Source organism: Pipra filicauda, unplaced genomic scaffold (assembly GCF_003945595.2).
Source record: "Pipra filicauda isolate LSUMZ 115617 unplaced genomic scaffold, ASM394559v2 scaffold275_size1018216_pilon, whole genome shotgun sequence".
Lineage (NCBI taxonomy): Eukaryota > Metazoa > Chordata > Aves > Passeriformes > Pipridae > Pipra > Pipra filicauda.
In genome coordinates, this window is record NW_024104393.1 from 274,820 (window position 1) to 294,972 (window position 20,153).

General features: G+C 46.9%; 1 protein-coding gene and 1 long non-coding RNA gene across 4 annotated transcripts; one reads left to right on the top strand and one right to left on the bottom strand.

Moving 5' to 3' along the window:
* Window positions 1-1,304: 1,304 nt before the first annotated feature.
* On the bottom strand, window positions 1,305-19,468 carry UBE2V1 (ubiquitin conjugating enzyme E2 V1). Of its 3 annotated transcripts, none has more exons than XM_027751910.2 (4): window positions 19,388-19,468; window positions 9,922-10,070; window positions 6,523-6,648; window positions 1,305-6,217 (listed from the first exon to the last, which is right to left on the bottom strand). In XM_027751910.2, the coding sequence occupies exons 1-4, from the start codon at window positions 19,407-19,409 to the stop codon at window positions 6,071-6,073; spliced, it is 444 nt and encodes a 147-aa protein (XP_027607711.1). In that variant the 5' UTR covers window positions 19,410-19,468; the 3' UTR covers window positions 1,305-6,070. The 3 variants fall into 3 exon arrangements, with proteins under 3 accessions (XP_027607711.1, XP_027607712.1, XP_027607710.1); XM_027751911.2 differs by lacking the exon at window positions 19,388-19,468 and adding an exon at window positions 16,565-16,638; XM_027751909.2 differs by lacking the exon at window positions 19,388-19,468 and adding an exon at window positions 15,363-15,399.
* Window positions 15,819-18,305, top strand: LOC114004173. Its single transcript, XR_003546485.2, has 4 exons — window positions 15,819-15,832; window positions 16,567-16,676; window positions 17,243-17,313; window positions 18,113-18,305. It is a non-coding gene; the product is annotated as an uncharacterized LOC114004173 (long non-coding RNA).
* Window positions 19,469-20,153: the final 685 nt, after the last annotated feature.

The window sequence follows — 20,153 nt, forward strand, 5'->3', positions numbered from 1 at the left end:
CTTCACAAGAAGGGACGTTGAAAGAGTTTTTGTTGCACTTGTGGGGCAAGGGGAGGGGAAGGGACACAGGCCCCAGGACTGTGCTTTGCTGGGAAGCATGACGACATCCAGGGAAGGAAGCGAACACTCTCAGCCTTCTGGCCTAAATTATCTGCTAACACAAATAATCAAATTCCAGGGACCACACTGCTCTGGCGCCACTAAAACAAGGGGGAGGCCCGGCCCCAGTGCTGCGTGAGCAGGTGGCAGCCTGAGCCTGACCCGCTCGGGATACTCAAGTGCGATGTACAAAATGCTGGTGCTCTCCAAGGAAGCCAGCAGCGCTCACAGATCGTGGGAAGTTTTTAATGGCTCACTCAAGGCAAGGCCTCTAAAATGTTTATATTCATATGTACATGTTGGACAGCCACTCACTCGGTCTCAGCTGGAAACCAGTCCAAACAGCTGAGAAACATCTGGCTGCTAACCTTGGACAGCATCTAATCTGGTAGCCCAGGGATTTAAGAGGTCTCTTCAGAGGGACAGAAGTTTGGCAGATCCTTCCCGAGGTCTCTGTTCTGCTGCGGCTGTTCCTCAAGTCCCACTCACTGCTCTGGGATGACACATACGGCTGATGTACACCCCGATCCCACTTACAGCACCCGAAATGAGTGCACAAAGCTGCAATTAGACGCTGCTCCTAATGGCCAGGAACACTCCTGAAGGTGTGGGACTGTGTGTGCTCCCCCTGTCTCGCGGGGAATCACAGCAGCTCGTTGCCAGCTCACCAAACCAAGCACCCCTGCCCTGCCCCAGCCCACGTGTGAGCAGCACCAGTCACCAGCCTTCCAGCCTCCCCTCCGCTTGTCTTCTCTCTGCCTCCACTTACTACCAACAAACCAGCCCCAGAAAGCCCCCACCACCAGGCAAACAAAATCCTCCTCTCTGTAGATCTGCAGACCACGATCAGGCCAATGAGGAACACGTGCTTTTAAAGCAGCTCTACACAAAGAGCGGGGAGGGGAAACGGCCTCGTCCTTTCTGATGAAGATGGCTCAAGGTTTACATCCCTTTTCCTTCCAAAATTCCTGCTTGGTTGTTTTTTTCCTCCCAAAGAAACTTCAGTTTTGACTATCCTGAAACATCCTTTGGTGCGTGGAAAGCTAACAAAGACACCATAATAGAGGTTGAGCCATACAGAGAGCATTGGACATTTACTCTGCCCTCCTATCACCTGTGAAGGCTCTGCAGGGTTTTCCAGACATGTCAGGGCAAAGCCACCAACAACCTGGCTCAAGAGGCACAAAATTAGGACAGGACCCACATTTCTGAAAACCCCTTGTAGGCTTTATTTAAAAAGAGATAAGGATGAAAAAAGGTGACAAGATACTTAACAGATAAAATGCTGAGGATCCAGTTTATCTCCTTATCTTCCACATCATCTTCTGCTCTTTACATTTTCCCTGATGTCTCTCACATTTGTTGTCACAAAAAGCAAAGGCACAAGCACTAGGAATGTAGCACCAAGAATAGAGGACGAGGAAGAAGATGCTCAACAAGGGCTAAAAATGCCTCTTTCCAAACAGAGGCTGAGCATGCTGGCTCTGGTCCAACAAAGCACTTAAACATTTGCCTAACTTAAATTTGCCTTTACTGGGGCTCTTCACAGGCTTAAAAGTTCAGCAAATTCTCCAGCAATGTGCTATAGTATGACCAGAGAAAACGAGGAGCTATTGAGGGACCAGAATCTAAGCGAGCAGCCAGGTTAGTGTGCGTTGGGGGAGCACACCACCCAAAGATTAATGCAACTTCAGGGCAATTCCACTGACTTACAGGGCAATTCCACTCTTAAGCCTTCAGAAAAAGCTTATTAAATATAAAACAATAAGTAAAAAAACTTAGACATTAAGAATATCAAATTCTCTTCAGCTTCTTTCAGCTCAAGGGAGGTAGAGCTTGACACAGACACTTATTTACAGGTATGTGCAGAACTGGAACCCCTTTGTTGCAGGTAAGTCGGTGCCAGCTTGAAAAAAACCACATTGAACCCACTGTGCTGTTTCTTGGTGTAAGAAACACTGTCCTGTGGGTAAAGCAGCGACCTCAGGTGCCAAAGGGCCAGTTCCCACAAACAGCAAGGTCAGCCACAAACAGCTGACAGGCCAGCAAGACACGACAAGTATTTGGCAAAGGAGCAGGAGCACATCCCACTGTGCATCCCTGCGGGGTTTGAGTCCCTCACACTGGAACTGACCCAGCTTAACACTGTCCCTCTGCCCTTGCCTGCCCGGCAGTGCCACCAGAGCTCCAGGACTGGGGCTCTGAGATGACACACTGGGTCAGTGTGTGCCCAAGGCTGACGGGCACGGCCGTGCCCACCCGCCACTCTGCCTGCTCCGTGTCCGTGTCTGACACTGGGATGAGCCGCACACAGCAGGGGAGTCCTGGACGGCGGCTGATGACACTTTCTGGCTTAAAAATTATGGCTCTAATGATAGTGGAAGAAACTTAAATTCTAAATATAAAGCACTGCACGGAGTTGTAAGAGAGCAGAAAGCACATACAAGCGCACGCTCCCTACATACACACACGGGGCTTAATTACAACACAGCAAGAATCAAACAACCATTAGTCTTTATTAACAATTAAGATCTCACTGAGCTGCTGGTATTCCCCCAGCAAGTTAATGCCTGTACAGTGAGACAGTCACGATAAACAGGCTTTTAAAACTGAAATTGATTCCGGATAAATATGAAAAGTGGTTCCCACAAGAGGACGTAACGTTTAAACCAAGCAGCCTGAGCCAGCCCCAGCCTTGGGAAGCTTTCTGGCTCCCTCTGCCGTCTCCGAGGATGAGCTGAGGCAGAGGCTCACTCCACATCCCCGGGAAGCACGGGCAGGTGAGAATCCAGCACCCTCAGTACAGGGATGGCTCACGGCCCCTCTGCTGGCGGCAGTGCAAGGTGAGCTCCTGCTCAGCCCAGCCCCAGCACCTCCAGCAGCACCTGCTCCAAGGAACAGCACTTATTTTATGGCCAATCAGCTTATTTTATTTATTATCCCTTCATACCCTTCTCCAAAGAGACACTGGTTCAGGACACAAAGTGAAGGTCAGCGGGGATCAACCAAACACTTTGCCTTTGCACTGCTGGAGTTCACACAAACACAGGTAGAGCACGGTTTTGTCTCCCCACCTCATTTCCAAAGCACCAACAAGCACCGGGCTGTGGGATGACCAGTCACTTCCATGGTGCAGGTCACATCCCCTGACAAAGCCACCACACACAAATCCATTCCCTGGGCGTTATTTTTCCACACCAGCCCTAACTAGTTGAGTGGAACAGCAAGGGAGCAGTGATGTGTCCAAAGCATACAACTCCCAGGGCAGAACATTCACAATGAACCAGTTTTGTTTTTTTTAAAAGCAGCACCCAACTTTGTATGGCAGATGCTGTCAAGTGACTCTTGCCAGCACAGTTCCCAGCCAGGATGGAATGCTCTAACTTGTACACCTTGCAAAGCAAACCAGACACTTGCAAGGTTTAAAAATCATTACTTGAAGTAGGAAGGTTCAGGGAGGCCCCAAGCATGCACCAACCTCCCAAACAGGGCAAGGACACTCTGAAAACCAGAGACAAGCAAGCAGGCCACTGTCATTATCCACTGTAATTGTTCTGATGCCCATTTACCATCTTTGACATGAAGCTATTTTAAATAAACACACACACATGACACTGACATAGTATTAGTCACATTGTCTTCACAGACACCCTCTGGGCTGCCCCAGAGGGGGAAGTTTTCACTCCAGGCCAGAAACCAGCAGCAAGTTTCACAAAGTTTCACAAAGATCATTCCCTTTTTCATTCCCAACCCAGGCAGAACCTTGTTTCACCCCAACACTGCAGTGAGTGCACCAGGACCTTCCAGCAAATCCTCTGAAATGGAGACACTTCACACTTGGAAAAGGCCAAAATTTCACAGCTCCGTTTTCACCCAGATTTGGAGAGAAGCTCAGCTTGTTGCACTTCGCTATTTGAGTGAAACCACTTAAAACTTCGGGTTGTGAAATAGCCCTTGACCTTGACAGACAGCATAACATGCAACTGTAGAGGATTTGATTTCCTGGAGACAACAGCACAGCAAGGCCACGGCACTGACAGCACACGGAGCCAGGAACTCCCTCTGGCAGCTCCTTGGCACATCCTGACCCTACCAACTGCCAAGGCTGGGGCAGCCTGAGGTTTAAACCAAAAGTACAGATGCTCCTTGGCACAGCAGCAGCAGCTGGATAGAGACAATTGCCTTTTGCCACCAGGTTACATTCTGTCAGCTAAACGTGATCTGCAGGAAGATACTTCCAACAAATCAAGAATTCCATAAGGGATCAAAATCTCTAAACATAAATACAATTAAAGCCTTCTAATATTAATGCACACTTTTTATTATATTAAAATCAGGCAATGGTCTGATACAATAAAAAGGCTGCTTATGGAATACTGTTATGTTAAACTTTCAGTACAGAGGATGTTAAATCCTTACAACTAATATTTTCCTCAAAAGTTAATGGAAACATCAATTGTTCATTGACTTGACAGCTGCTGCTTTAAAATGTGTTTATTTTTACTCTTTTCTTTTTTTCCTTTTTTTTTATTCTTTTTTTTACACAAACACTGAATTTTTCATAAAACTTAGGACACACTAGGTTGGTTTCTGTAAGCTTGCATCCACATTGCAGCAGTTAGTGGTCCAAAACAGTAAACCAGAAAAGGCAGTGATTTGCCAGGATGCAAAGCCAGTAAAGGTCCTTAATCTGCTGTACAACACTTCCCCAAAATCTTCACTGAAGAGATTTCTAAGACTTACAGAATACTACTAAAATCTACCACACGGATTTGATTTGTCTGTAGTTGTCACATCTTTAGAAGGGCCAAAACCGCAAGTGCAACAATTTGTTAATTAACATTCTCGGGTCAATCCAAAGCACCAAAACACAACGATTTGAGTGTGGCTGGAGTGTGTTGAGAATCTCTTATGTGCGGAGTTTCCCCCATTCAAGTTTGGCAGCAGAAGATTTGGGCAATCCTGGTAAATTACTGCTCTTTTCCCCACGTCAAAGCCTATCTAACAACACGGCCGTGGCCAGCTTGGCGGAGTGGCAGCAGTGCTGGAGGGAAGGGAAAATCCAAGTTTGCGAGCAGAACGGATACTCTTGTTTTCCAGGCTGGTGAAGACTAAATTTGTTGCAAAACCAAAATGATAAGCGAGAGGGAACAGGTCAAGTTATTGCCCCAACACTTACCCCTGGGCCAGGGGCGAGAAGAGTCACCAAAAGGGGCAAAAAGAAAGCAGCACCCCCACTAAAAAGAGGGGAAGAGGGAAGAGATTGAAAGAACCCTGAATCCCTCACCCAAAGCCCACGTCACTGGTGAGGGGGACCAGGAAGAGAAATACAATCTATGCCTTGGCCAAAGGAAAGAAGGAAAGCTTGCCCCAGATTATCAGGGCATTTAAAAAAAATAATAAAAACCCAAAAACGACCACAGTCACATTCAGCCTTTACTAGAGCGAGCACAAAGGGAGGGATGACTGAGGTTAGCACACATCCCCAGTAGTAGTCCATACAGCCCAGTGTAGCACTGGAAGCAAAATCCTTTGTGTCTACTCTAATAAATAGCCCTGAGCTTCGACTCTATTGCAAAAGACAGAGAAAGAAAAAAATAACCCAGGCCAGACACACAGCAAGGTGATTGTGGGATGGATCCTTTCACAGTTAAGTTGGATGTGCCACACTGGTCTTGACAGTAATAAATTTAAATAGACTTTTCCTGATACCAGAAGTTCAGCTATGTGGACAGTGGTTACACGACAGGATTATTTGTTATAGCACAACTTATATTTCAAATGAAAAAAAAAATTAGTATCATTTACAGTATCTCAAGAAAAACCTCCTTTGAATGGGAACTTCCTTTCCAGTATTTTGAGGTCTACAAGATGCATCTAGAAAATTTACTACTGTGGAAAATGAAGACAGCTTAAATTGAATAAGGGGGGCATGTTGGTTTTTGTTGTTTGTTTTTTTTTTTTTTTTTAATTAATTGCTGTAACATTGTCCTTCAGGTGGCTGAGGAAGTTTCATATTTTCTTTAGACATCATTAGACGCCGAAGCTCTTGCAGAACAACTTTGATACTATAAGAATTCTGCCATTTTGCTAGGACTGATATGGCTCTGGGGTCCACCTAAAATAGACAAAAAGACCATTCCTGTCAGAATTGGCATGTTGGATACACTTAACTCCACCCACACCCCCAACTAAAGATCCTACATGAAATCTGAGTGGGAGAAAGCAAAGAAAGCAAAAGCAAGTGTTTTCCCTAAAAGCACAATAAATCTCCACTTGTCCACTTCCCTGCTACCCCCTTTCCTCCTCCTCGAACAAACAGCACCACAAGCAGTGAGTAGTTAAGCAAGTTACAAGTATAAACAAAGCATTTGAAACTGCACATAAAAACAACATTAAAATGAACAAAAGCCAAAAACTTACCACTCCATTAGAACTATTTACTCCATTCATATTAATTTTTGTTACAAATCTTACAAATGGAGGTGCTTCTGGATACTTAGGCCCGCATTCTATTTTAAGGCTGTATATTCTGTTTTCATAAATTGTCTGAGGGGAAAAGAAAGGGGAAAAGAATTACATCAGGCAGTTCAATTAGCATTTGGTTAAAGCAGTGGCTACTTTAGGAATATGGGAATTACTAAACATAAGGGCAGGCAGTTAGATACTATGCTGGCTACCTCTGTTTTGGGTTCATTTTATAATATTCAGAGTATCAAATGTTTCTGCTTTAGGCTAATAAACTACTGCTCTTTCAAGCATCAAATCTTCATATGAGGAAATGGAGCTGGCATTGCTTCCCAGTCATCAGCTGAAATGATTTTTTTTAATCATCATATAGCTCAGATATAACTTTCCAACCAATCTTTATAAAGCAGCTTTGTTTTATCAGTTTCCTAATCCCACACACTACCTTGAAACCAAAGGCCACAACTTTAGCTTCTGATCTACAGTTGGCCCATCCTAGAACTGCTCTTGGAAAGAATTCTTTGGTCATAAACCTGCTGGTTCTCAGAAGGGGGAAGGCTCCAAGATTTGACATGTTTGAAAGGACATCCTGATCCCAAACAGCACTATCACTTTGTCCCCACAGCAGGAACACTGTCCCACTCCCAGGTAGCAGAAATCCTGGATCCTGGGTTTGTAACTAACTAATCTGTGGGTACAAAGAGAGACAAATGTAACATGGCTACACTGATTCTTCAATATTTCAAAGTAATTAGAAGGGACAACAACAGTTAATGTCACTCTGCATTCTGAGAACAACTATTCTTGCTGTGCTGCTCTGGCATAGCTGGCCCAGAGCTCCAGCTGAGCTGGGCAATGTAGGCAGCTGGCAGACTTACACAACAGGAACAGGATCACCACGGGGAAGTTTAGGCAGACAAGCTCTCCAGATTTAGAGCTTCTGACACAATTTCCTGCACCTTCAACATTGCAATGAACATTAAACTCACAGGGCAGTGACCATGAACAAAAATCCAGGTGAGCCCAGAAGCAGTTCCTGCTCACCCGTAAGCACCAGGGCATGATGGTATCACTGGGACTTCAGAGTGGCTGCCCAATGTCCAAAACCTTCCTAGTGGAAAACTCTGTGCAATCCCTTCCTAGGCCTGGTTTGACTCTGAACAGCTTAATAATTCCCTTGGTATTAATGAATGTTTTGATGTACACCACTACCAAAATGTAAGAACTCACTCCCTGATCCAGCTGCTGCTCATCTGTGCCAAGGAAGTGTCTTCAATCCCTCTTGCACCACCAGCAGCAGGACCAGCCCTTGGCCAGTTCTGGCACCTTCTGGCTGCTCCTCAGCCACACAGCCTTTCACATGCCCAACCAGGGCAGGGGCAAACTGGGCACTGCCACAAAGTTTTGGGGGAAAATAGTCACCCATCAGCTCTGCTTGGCCTGCCCAGATCTCCTGACTGTGTCCCTGAGCTGCCTTGTGCATGGAGCAAGGAACAGCCCCAAGCTTTGTGCAGGGCTTTGGGGTCTCTGCAAACACCTGCCCCACGCAGGAAGCCTTGGTTGTGAACAGCCAGTGTAAAACATGTGCTGATAAAGCTGAGGCTTTGGCAGTGCCACTGTTTCTAAGCAGCCTGTATCAGCAAGGTGAATCCCTGGCTGTGGAACCATCTGCGCACAGCCTGGAAAGGAGAACACGCTCCGTGTGTGGCCGCAGGGACACTCGGGGCAGCAGCACATGGGAAGCTCTGCACCACCATTTCCCCCCCCAAGATTCTTCCATCTGCTACAAGCATGACTGCTTTCTGCCCAGATGGAGATAGGACTTTCCACAGCCAGTATTCCCACATCCTATTAAGAAACAAAATGGTTGTAACTGAGGACGAACAGTGCTAAAAGCAGGACAGCCACTGAGCAAACAAGAATGATTGGAAGTTCTCAAAATCTCTCTCAATACAGCCTGTTGCCTTCAAGCAATGAGCTCAAAAGAAGTCAAGACACTTCTGGAAAAAAATCTGTATTCCTAAGTGTGTCAGAAAGACAAGAGAGGCAGAACTGAATCCTCTCCTGTGATGGTCCTCTAGCCTTGGTTTGCAGCATGACATGAATGACAAACTTCCATCGCTGCTGGCAAGGCAGCACACGCCTGTTTGCACATCTCAGTTCCCATTTAATTCTCTAAATTAGATTTCAAGGTTGTTTAAATTTTCCATAAAGTGTATGCACACAGTGAGCTTTCTTCACAGCCTTAATGCAGGCTCATTAGCACTGTCCTAATGTTCTAAAATCAAATGCTGTTCTAGAAAACAATCTGTGCATATCATAAACAAATGAAATGATCGTGACTGGGGAGATGTTAACAAAGGCAGACAAGAAGTAAACAACACTTCTGGATGAGATGGAAAATGCTGCATGTGTAATGCCATTATAAAGTACATTCTTGTACAACCTCGTATGTCAGAAAAGGCACTGACAGAATGGGAACACACAGGGCAGTGGCGTGACTGAAGGTCTGTAAAGATTTTCATATAATGACCCCTGAATTACTGAGAAGTGATACTGAGGCCAGATGTAGAAGACAACATCTGTTATTGCAGGAAGGAGAATCAGCTCCTTGCACTCCATGGAAAGGAATTAAGGAAACAGAACAGTGAAACTGGAGACAACAGACAGGTTCTGGTTTTAGAACACATGCACACGTACAACACACAATTAAGTCAAGTTCACTACTAGAGTGTAGACCCACAGTTTAGTAGGGCCTGGGGGGAGAAGAGAGAGCACAACAACACTCCCACAAAGACCAGTTGCGTTATAAGATGCTGCTTTGGGAGAGAACATTCAGAGAGGGAACTGAATTCATTAAAATTTGAGTTTCCTGAGTTAGCTGAAACTCTACAAGAGCAAGTCAGAGTTGCTGCAGTAAAAACCAACCCATAAACTCAACGAGGACCAGCAGAGAGACCAGCAGTGCTGCACAGAACATCCCCTTGTACCCACACGATCTCCACATGAAACCTCACTAGCTGAAGGATTTTAAACCTTGCAGTACTCAAGAGTACAGGGTACTAGAATACTGGGATCTCAAAAGTTGTGTCTTAATGGATCTGCAAATATAAAGCAGACATGTAACAGAACCAACCAGAGAAAGGCCCTAAAATATTCCAAATTATAAGCAAAAAGTAATATAGTACATGAAAACCATTATTATACAGAACTTAGAACTTCAACATAATTCACTTTATGAAGTGTTTTTTCACTCATTTGTCTTTTTGTTGTTGTACTTCAGTGGTTAAATTAGGAGAAAAAAAGAGGGAAGAAAAATAACTGTACTATTTTAGTATTTAACTGGATACTTACTCTTGGAGGCCCAATAATCATTCCTGTCCATCTTGTAAGTGTCATATCTTCATCATCTTCAAGGCCCCAGCTAACTGTTCCATCCCCTACTCCCTTCTGACCTTCTTCAAGTTCTTCCAAAAGACGAAAATTACGAGGAACTTTTACTCCTGAAACAATCAGAAAAACATTTTGATTTGAGAAATCTAGTAAAGAAACAAAGCTAGGGTAATTTCCCCGACACTTGTGGTCAGTGCACAGAAAACATTTTGGCAAAACCATAAAAATATGACTATTTTTTGAATGACAATATTTCAACATTATGAAAAAGCTATCCCATACTTAGCTTGGATTTTACAAGCAAAATCAAGGTATCCCCAAATAAACCTGCCAGAAGGCTGATAGGCCACATGTTATGGTAGGCAGTGAAATGAAAAGAAATCTGTTTCCTCAGATACACCTGGTATTATGGAGCTCTAATTTAGCACTTGTGTATATGATTTATAGCATGAAAATTTATAAGATTCTCCAAAACTACACCATGAGAGGCTTCATATCACTCGACTGACTCAGAGCTTTTAAAATACCTTTTAAAGCAAATAAAACTCTTTCATAACATTAGGAGGTTAATCTGAAGTTAATTGAAGTGGGCTTTGTCAGCAGCAATAGCATCCTTTGTACTTATGACCTCCACCACCAAGGAATTAAAGCACTTCTTAACTGCTGGCACATTTATCCTCAAAACACACATTAATGGAAAACAATGGCACCGAGAGCGTAGGTGGCATATCCAAGGTCACACACTAAGTCAGTGGTGAAGGAGGATCTCAAACCCAGGCCACAGTGGACTTAATGACTCGCTCTTCTTCAAGGTATCTGCACCTCAGGCATCACAGAACAGAAACACTTGAGGACACCTCTGCTCCTTTTGTTGTGTTTGTGGGGTCAGGTTTTGCTATGAGGGGGCTACAGGGTTGGTTCCTGTGAAAAGCTGCTGGAAGCTTCCCCCCATGTCTGATGGAGCCAGTGGCAGCTGGCTCCAGGATGGACCCACTGACGGCCAAGGCTGGGCCAGCAACACTGGCAGCACCTCTGGGATAAAATATTTAATGAGGGAAAACGTTACTGCACAAGAGCAACTGCAGCCAGAGCGAGGAGTGAGAATTGAGAGAGGAACAGCACTGCAGAGCCCGAGGTCAGTGCAGAAGGAGGGGCAGGAGGTGCTCCAGGCACCAGAGTGGAGGTGCCCCTGCAACCTGTGGGGAAGAGCACGGTGAGGTACCTGTGGCCCTGCAGCCCATGGAGGTCAGTGGGGATGCAGAGATCCACCTGCAGCCTGTGGAACAATGTGAAAAATACAGAGGATCTAAGGCATTGCAAAATGTAGCAGTGCTTAAAATTGAGTAACTCCAGTAGCATTAAAGTTTCCTTTAAATACATTAAGGACTTAAAGAAACTAAATGTCAGAGATGATTCTGCTGCAGAATCAGTGTGGTCCAAATTTCATTCACTACAAAGCATGCATGAAGGAAACCAAACCAGCAAATTACTACAGAAATCAGTTCACTGGCCAGTCTGACACACACCTAACGTGATCATGCTGTAGAACATTCTGAGGAAGCACAGTTCAGTAACACAGCTGCAGCAGCAGCATGATGAGGAGCCCAGACTCAGAAGAGCAGCATCCACAGACACCAGACCTACACTACCAAACCTTGTTCAGGGGCTGCTGAGCACGACTCCAGCACAGCTCCCTGCCAAATCCCCTCCCAGCCAGGCCCTGCTGTTACCATGGCTGCTGAGAAACACAGATCTTTGGCTGCAAAAGGAAATGAGTCAGTTGGGGCTGGTGAAGCCATCACCATGAGATTGCCCCGAGCACCAAACCCTGGGTGGTAACAGGACCTCCTGAGCACCACTCTCACATCCCCTGCACAATGAACTCCAGCATTTCCTCTCCCAGAAAGTCTTAAAAGTATGAAGTGTGTAGCCTGTGAACCTCAGGCATATGAAGGTTCAAGTATGCAGGTTATGCCTGACCCATGACAGACAATCCACTCCATTTTTAATTCTATTCCCACCACTCTCCACGCTGTAGTCTGGGGAGGCAGAGCAGCCCAGCTCCAGCACCGGGAACACAAGAGCTGGGGGACAAGAGAAGCAGATGGAGCAGGAGTTGAAGGACAAGGTGCCACCTTTGCTTACACACACCCCCTCTATTTCCCTATTTTTGCTGGAGTGGATGCACAGGAGAGCTGGTGATGGGGAATGATTCACAGCACGCAGTGCCCTAAGCCACTGTCTGGGCTTCAGCCCTGCCCCATGAAAGGAAGGGCCAGGGAAGAAGGGCAAGCAGAAGGTCCTTCTAGAGGGGGACTCCACCTTCAGTCTGACACAGCAGCTCTTCCACAGTGCAGGTGATGCCACAGAGGAAACTCTGTGGCTGTTACCAGATCCCCAGCCTGAGCCCCCCAACTCCAGTGATCAGCCTGAGCCCCTGAATACCTGCCTGGAATGTGTTACAGAGCCAAAAAAACACTCTTCCAGACCACAACATCACAATGCTTAACAAGCATCATCTCAGCCCTTCGGTCCTTGACTACAACCCTTCATATTTATCAGTGGTGCAAAGACAATTTACTGATATTTGCTCAGCCCAAACCAAATAACCCAGGAGGAATCAGCTTTATGGCAGACACAGGCCACACATCAAAGAAGGAAACCACAAATACTGCCTGTCCACCCTTCCTCTGAGCATCATGCCCCGTTCACTGAATCCCTGTGAAGAAAATTAAGTGAGCATGTAATTAAAAATGACATCATCATGTATATATTCAAGCAGGCCACAACCAAGGCTGAAAGGCAGCCTTAGTTGTGAGATTTGCTAACCAGAGCTAGGCTTGGCTTTACAACCTTACGGGAAGGCAAGGCAACTTTATTGCTGAGCTCTCTCCAGATACAGCTGCTCTGATTCAGCATGAATCCAGCATGAATCAGAGCCATAAAAGAGTCACACAGGACCTTACAGTTCTCTGGGAAGCCTGAGGTCTCCAGAGAGCTGGCGAGTCATATCGTGGGCTGGCTCCAATCACACGGAAAACGTTTCCATAAATGAGAGCTAATTCCACAGCAACTGCTCACTTGTGACCACTGCAGGGGCATGATGGCAAAGGGAGTGCCCAAGGGAAGTACATACATCGAGTTTTTATGCACTTTACAGAAAACAAGGTGATCATGGCAGATAATTGGTCACTTTACACCCAGTGACCCTGTCCAACAGCATCACTGCCTCCTAGAAATGCGCTAAAGCTCAGAGGTGTAATATGGAGGATCCTCACCTCAGCCACCACAGAAGGTGGTAATTCAGCTCCCTCCCTGACACATTCTCAGGAGATTCATACAGCAGAAGGAAAAATCACACATATGCATACAGAAGACTATGCTTTAAATAATTTCTAAAAAACCTGCCCTTAAGCAAGGCAGAATACAAGATCAGACTGACCCTTCTGGTCAGCCAGGAAAGATGCACGTGGCCATTAAGCCAAGCCCAGCTCCTCTTCACTTGCAAAGGCCTGGAGCACTCATGGTCCACTACCACATCCTGCCAGGACCTGAACCTCAGAACCCACATGGACTTTATCACTTGTGGTCCTACACAAATACATCATCATCATGTTTGCTGCCCACCAAGATTCCTAGAGAGTGACTGGATCTGTTCTAGGCACACACAGTATTTGCCAAATGATTTCCATGGCTAAACCATGGCAGATGCAGAGCCAGGAGATGTCCTGTGCCTGCTGACACAACCATGAGCTGTCTGTGTTCCCTCCCCCCACCCCCCAATAAATACCTTGCATAACCCTTTCAGTGTAGCAATGGAGATTTCCAAGGCAGCAACCAAACTAACCTGTTTTTCTAAGAGCCCTTCATTTAACACAAGAAAACCTACATGAAGTGAGAGCAATTAAAAAGTAATCAACTTGTCTAAAGTACTTTCAGTTATGCATTTTGTCTTTACTATGGTTCAAGATGACTCTCAAATAGCAGCTTCATTTGAAACAAAAATACAGTGATATCTCAATAACTGCTTCACTTGCAGCTTGTGCTGACCTCACAGAAACACTCCCAGAAATGGAGCTGAAAACATATTTCAGAGCAAAAGGAGGTATTTACTATTCATCACAACAGCTAAATCATAACTGTACTGACCAGGGAGATCTCCAATGACAGACTTGTACAGTCCTTCTGAAAGTTAACACCTTTCAGTAGTGTCCTTTGGTGAAGCCTCAACCCTACACAACAGTTCAGCAGTTACACAAAATTAATGAAATCACTTTATGGCAACTAAAGAGCAGAACTAAACCACAAACTGAGCTTTCCAGAAAGTCAGGAAATGTACTTTACACCTTGCAGATCTTAGTGTTGCAGTTAAGAAGCTGCTTGGTTTTGGGTGATGTGACTTCCTCCTCAGCCTTCAAGAGAATCAGGACCTTGTTTTCCTGGTCAGAAACCCCCCTGGCAGCTCACAACCCAGCTGTTTGCTAAAGCAATGAGTTGCAAGACAGAGCCAGCACACTGATATGGGGACAAAAGGAGTGTGACCAATGTCTGGTCAGAGTCTCACTAAGGGAAGAACAGAATTATTCCTGGAAGATGCTTAAATGTCAGCTTGGACTTTTAAAGAGCTTAAAGCACTCTCAGGTTTATCTTTTATCACAGCACTACTAAAGACACAGATACTCTTACAACAGTTTTAAGAGTGATTCTACCAGTCTGAGATTTTTCTCAAATTTACATTCCCATGAAGTTCACAGTACATTTGTACCAAGTTGAAAATGACACTTTCTCACAGACTACACTTTTTCATCTTTCCATTTTCCTCAGTTACACAGTGGAAGCAATTCCAAATCCAGAAGCCTCAGAAGCTGAGAACAGCACAATGAAACCAGGTGGGCAGGGTGCCTTGGGAGCAGATCCTCTTCTCAAGCATTTCTGATCAGTGTCAGTAGAACAAAACATACACCTCTCAAAAACTTCAAGAACACGTTTCTCTCTCCTTTCTAAAGTGAAATTCAATTACAAGCATTTCTCTTCAGGACTAAAGCACAGGCACAGGGCACAGCACACCTCAGCAAAGTACCTAGAAAATGCACTTCACTCTCATGGGGCTCCAAAGAGAGGAACTGTCTTTTGCTGAAGGTTTCTCAATATCTTCACTGATAACAAGCAATTTATCAAACTGGCCTTTATGGACAACTCTGCTTTCTGTACTAGTTCCTAGTTTACAGTAACTCAAGGGAGCTGAAATCAAACAGCTTTAAACACCTCTATTGCTTAATACATTAAAGGGCCTTCTGTTGCTTGTTTCTGTGTATTTAATATTCAGCTTTAATTACATCCTTTCCAATATATGTCTCATCTCTTTGCAAAGATTGCAACTGCTGCCAATTGGATAAGCTTACCCTTGCAGCACTGGAACTGTAAAAAGTATGTAAACATTCCCTGTCACAATGGTATATAAGGTTTCTGAAGTGATGGAATATTTAAAACTGCATAAAAGGCTTTCAGCAATTGTCACAAAAGCTTTCGGAACACAGGAACTTTACATTTCTTGCATCATCTTTACAGTCACAATTTCCACTCCGACGATGCAGGCAGGTACTGAGGTATTCTGCAGACCCAAAATAACTTCCTTGAAACAATCTGAGTGTTTTCTTTCTGTGTAAGCTTGAGTGCTGGTTCTACCTTTCAATACTTTAGGCAGGTCACTTGAAAAGAGATCACTTAGTCTGAGGCAGGCTGGCAGCACCACTCAGGTCTGAGGCCAAGCACAACTTTCCAGCAGCAGTAGAGTTAAAATCAGATGATTTCTGTGCTTGTATCACAGCTGAAAAGCAAACACTTCCAGTGCAGCTACAAGTGACTCTGGAAAGTAAGTCACCCTGGACTGGTGTCCTGGACCAAATCTTTACACTTCATCTCCCCAGGGAAAAACCCACCATTTCCTTTGGCACTGTGAGAAGAAATGGCTGGGACTGAGGGAGAGCTGCTCTCCTGCTGGCCCTCCTGCCACAGAGGATGGCTGGGTTTTCCCACATTCACACCACCCAAAGGTGAAGGCAGAGCACAGGTTTGCAGACAAGCCCTGAAGAGCAGGCGCTGGCACTGCTGGGCCAGGCTGTACCAGCACAGGCAGGATGTGCCCCCCAGGCCTTGCCCACACCCGGGAGGACAGGGCACAAACCACCAGGAGGGGGAAGCACAGTAACTTGGAAGAGTTAAAACACACCCTCACTACCTGAAAATCCCACCCTTCCCACCCCTCACCAAATCTGTCAGTATTGCACCTTCCATGATCCCCACCTGCTCACGTGTTTAATGCACTAATGAATACTTTTAAGTTCTCAGCCAGAATGAGGTTCTTCAAATATATTATGTAATTTGTACATGGACATGAAAATATGCAACTGAGTATCGTCTTGGAGGAGTTGTGAACTATTTACCTTTTTATTCAGCCTACTGCATCCTTCTATTACAGTACACAGAGCTCTGCGATCAACACCTCTAGCAGCTGCTATTACAGTCTATCTTATTTAAGAAGGCATAATTTATCTTCCATTTTCTCTTCAATTACTTTTCCCCTACCCTTGAGTATTTTACTTACAGGCTCAGAGGGCACTTGGTGGCTGCAATATTTCCTTTGAGATAAGAAAGGCTGCTGTCTGCTGTGCACTCCAAGGAGCCATCGTGGGGCACTTCCAGGGGCAGCTACACCTGTATCCTTCAATACACAGTTTATTCTTATTGTAAGGTCTCATTTGCTTTCCACAAGCATAACTTAAGAGTTTACAGTGATGTTATAGGGCCCTCAACAGTTACAAATATATATTTTTATTACACTGTACCAAACCTGATCCATGCTCTTCTCTTAGGAGCATTAAGCCACATGTATCAGCACTGTCATGGCCATGCACTGAATTAATCGTTTTTCCACAGTTCCTCACATTCTTTGAACGCATTAAATCTGGGCAAACCATTTTACTACTGAGTTCTTCCAGGTTGTTGGTAAACATGGTGTCTCAAAGCCCTGCAACATACCCACTAAACTAAATTATGAGAGAAAAGTGAGTTAAATGAGGTCATTAAACTCTTCCCAGGGTGAAAGTTAGGGAAACAGGATCTCACAGGCCAAGACAGCTGGATTTTTACCCATTATAAAACCTGAATCTGCAGGACAGCAACATGGAGCAAGCTACATAGGGTTGGGGTTTTGCCCTTATTAATTATGTCTACCTGTTTATTAGATACAAATATGTAATCTATCTACTTATCTAATTGCCAGGACTTTTTTAAGTCACAGGGACATTTGCAACCACTTCTTCCTCTGGGCCAGGAGCTGCTTTTGAAGACAGAGTGAGTATTTTTCATCTTCAATATCTGTTTAAGCTCCTTTGCTGAACACAAACTCAGGATATCACATATATCCCAGTGCTTTACAAGCAAATAGGAATACATTAAGATTTCCATGAAACAAGTATTAGCAAACTCTGTTTCCCAGATGGGTGAAGGCAGTTCTAAGGTACTTGCCCAAGTCTCGCAGTGATGGAGAGTGAGGAGGTGTCACCTCCAGGCCTCTCTGCCTTCAGTGCAGGGTTGGGAATGAAGAAACAACCTGCATTGCAGTGCCACTGCCAGCACCTGGACACTGGGATGTCCTTGCTGTCAGGAGAGGGAAATCTCCATCCTTTCCCAACACAACAGAACAGGGAGCGCTGCTGGGAGGGCAGCCCATGAGTTACAGCCCAAGCTCTCAGGCTCCCACCCATGGCAGCTGCTGCTCTGTATCCTGAGGGTCTTCCAGACTGAATTTTGGGGTTTTTTTGCACAAATCCAGTGTTCCTGCAGCATATGTTTGTAAGTCACACTCCTCATGATCAGCTGAGGGCTGTGCCCACACTGCAGGCACAGGACACCGAGGGCCCTGCTCCCACTGCCTGCTCCCAGCACTGGGGACACAACAGCTGTCAGAAATCCTGGAATAACAGGAACAGCCCAAGAGACACAGTGTGGCCAGCACATGATGGGTAACAAGAGCCTGTCTTGGTGCTGTGTTGGGACTGTGGCCACAGCCCAGGCCCCTCCATGACCACCCAACAATTACCTCAGGAGCTGCACAGGCTTAACACCAGAAATATTTGCCTTGTTCTTCCAGTCAAGTACAAAATGCAGAGTCAGCAGCTTGAAAGGATCCCTGAGACCACATGGCAGCCAGGAGAACATGACAGAACAGGGCAAGGAGGATCCACTACAGTTTTTGTGTCTTTAATCAACTCCTCACAGTCACAAGTGTCCAAACACAGACCTGTAACACATAATTCTCAGGACAGCACCTACTGCACTTTAAAAGAGTTTCTATTAACTTGATTACTATGAATTATGTGCACTGTGATGGTTATCCTTAAAATCTGAAAGTGGTCACGGACAGAGAGCTATCTGTAAAAACAGAATTCCAAAAGATTTCTGTTACATCTCCAACAGTCATCTTCTGGTGAGCTTGTAGTCAAACTCTGGAGGGAGCAATTTGAAACCAAAGCACTACAGGGGCACCTGTGAGACCCTACATGGACTGAAGAAAATAGGACAATGAAAGTGGCTGGACAGAAGTGACTCTAATTGACTCTATATGTTGAAGTTCATTAGAGGATGACAGCAGAGAACAAAAACCATTTCAAACCTAGTTCCAGCATTGCTGTTTAAGGTACAATGATAAATGCAAAGAGAGGGTGTAACTACTCAGAGCAGGCATGGAGCAATTTCAAAGGGTATAAAAATACACCAACTGCTTGGAGCACACACGTCCTGACACGGTTTTGGTGGAAGAGGGAGACACCAGGAGCGACAAAGGCTTTTAAAGCAGCCGATTTCCCTCCGGTAACTCCAGCCAGGGCCCAGCGAGTGCCGAGAGGAGGGAGCGGGGCCAGCCCCGGACACACGAACCCGCCAGGGGGGAGCGCGGCAGGAAAAGCGCCCGAACGGCGGCCCCGGGACACCCGGCCCGGCCCCGAAGGGTGCGGGCGGCTGTCCTGGCCGCGGCGGCCCCGGTCCCTCGGGGCTGTCCCTGTCCCGGCCCGCCCCGCGGGCACAGGCCCTGCGCGGACTGTCCGCTCCCAGCCGGGGGCCGGGACACACGTCCCGCAGGGCCCAGCCGGCCACGCTCGCCCTCCCGGCCCGGCCCGGGGCTGCTCTCCCTGCTCGGCCCCGAGATGGCCCGGCCGGGCCCGCGGGACCCGCGCACGGAGCGGCTCCGGCTGCGGCTCCACCCCCGCCCCGCCGGGCCCCGCTCGGGGCCGCGCCACCGCCCCCTCCCCGCGGCCGCCGCCCCTCCGGGCACCCCTCGCGCTCCCCCGCCCCGGCTCAGCCCCGCGGGAGCCTCGTCCGGCCCGTCCCTCCCCGGCGCCGCCGCCCGGCCCGGCCCGGCCCCGCTCACCCGCGCCCGTGGTCGCCGCCATCTTGCGCCGCCGCCGCCGGCCCCGCCCCCGCGTGACGTCACCGTAACGCGGGAACTGCGGCGCCGGTAAGCGCGGCGCGGGCAGGCGCGCTAAGGGGAGCACGCGGCGCGACGTCTGCGCGGGCAGTTCTGTGGTGCACGCACAGCGCTTCGGAGCTGTATGACGCGGGCGGGCGCCTCGGGGATTATCGCCCCCCTGCCCCGCCCCGGAACATCCACCCCGGGGTGCGCAAATACCAGCGCGGTGCCGGGCACTTAACACCCGTAACACTCCAGCACAGCTTCCCCCAGCCCGCTTCACTTAGTACATAACATGAAAAAAAAAATTTAAAAGTAGAAAGGAGATGAATTCTGCTTTGCGTTGCAACACGTCTTCCAAAAACTGTGCCCCAAGACTTCGTGTGAAAATTTGCAGAAACGATTACGAAGCAAAACGTGTTGGAGGAGTCATCGCAGTTTAAGCCGTTTCCTGCAGCGAACCTCGCCAGACTCAGCCTGGAGCAGCAGCGAGAGCCGAGGAGCTGCTCCCGTCCATTGTTCCGTGAAGCTGCTTTAGAACGGCGGCGCTGGCCTCGCTGCCTGGGTTGCATTTCATCGAATAACATTTCATTTTACCCACGGCTGAGCGCGGCGCTGGCCGAGGGCAGCAGGAAGGCAGCAGGAGGGCAGCTAGATGGCATGAGAGCCCATCTGAGCTGGATGGGGACAGGGGAGCCCATCTGAGCTGGATGGGGACAGGGGAGCC

Coding starts and splice junctions, on each gene's coding strand:
- UBE2V1 (XM_027751909.2), bottom strand. CDS start 15,399: ATGTTTACATACTTTTTACAGTTCCAGTGCTGCAAGG. Junction 10,071..15,362: donor ACAGTTCCAGTGCTGCAAGG/GTAAGCTTATCC, acceptor TGATTGTTTCAG/GAGTAAAAGTTCCTCGTAAT. Junction 6,218..6,522: donor TAAATAGTTCTAATGGAGTG/GTAAGTTTTTGG, acceptor TGTCTATTTTAG/GTGGACCCCAGAGCCATATC.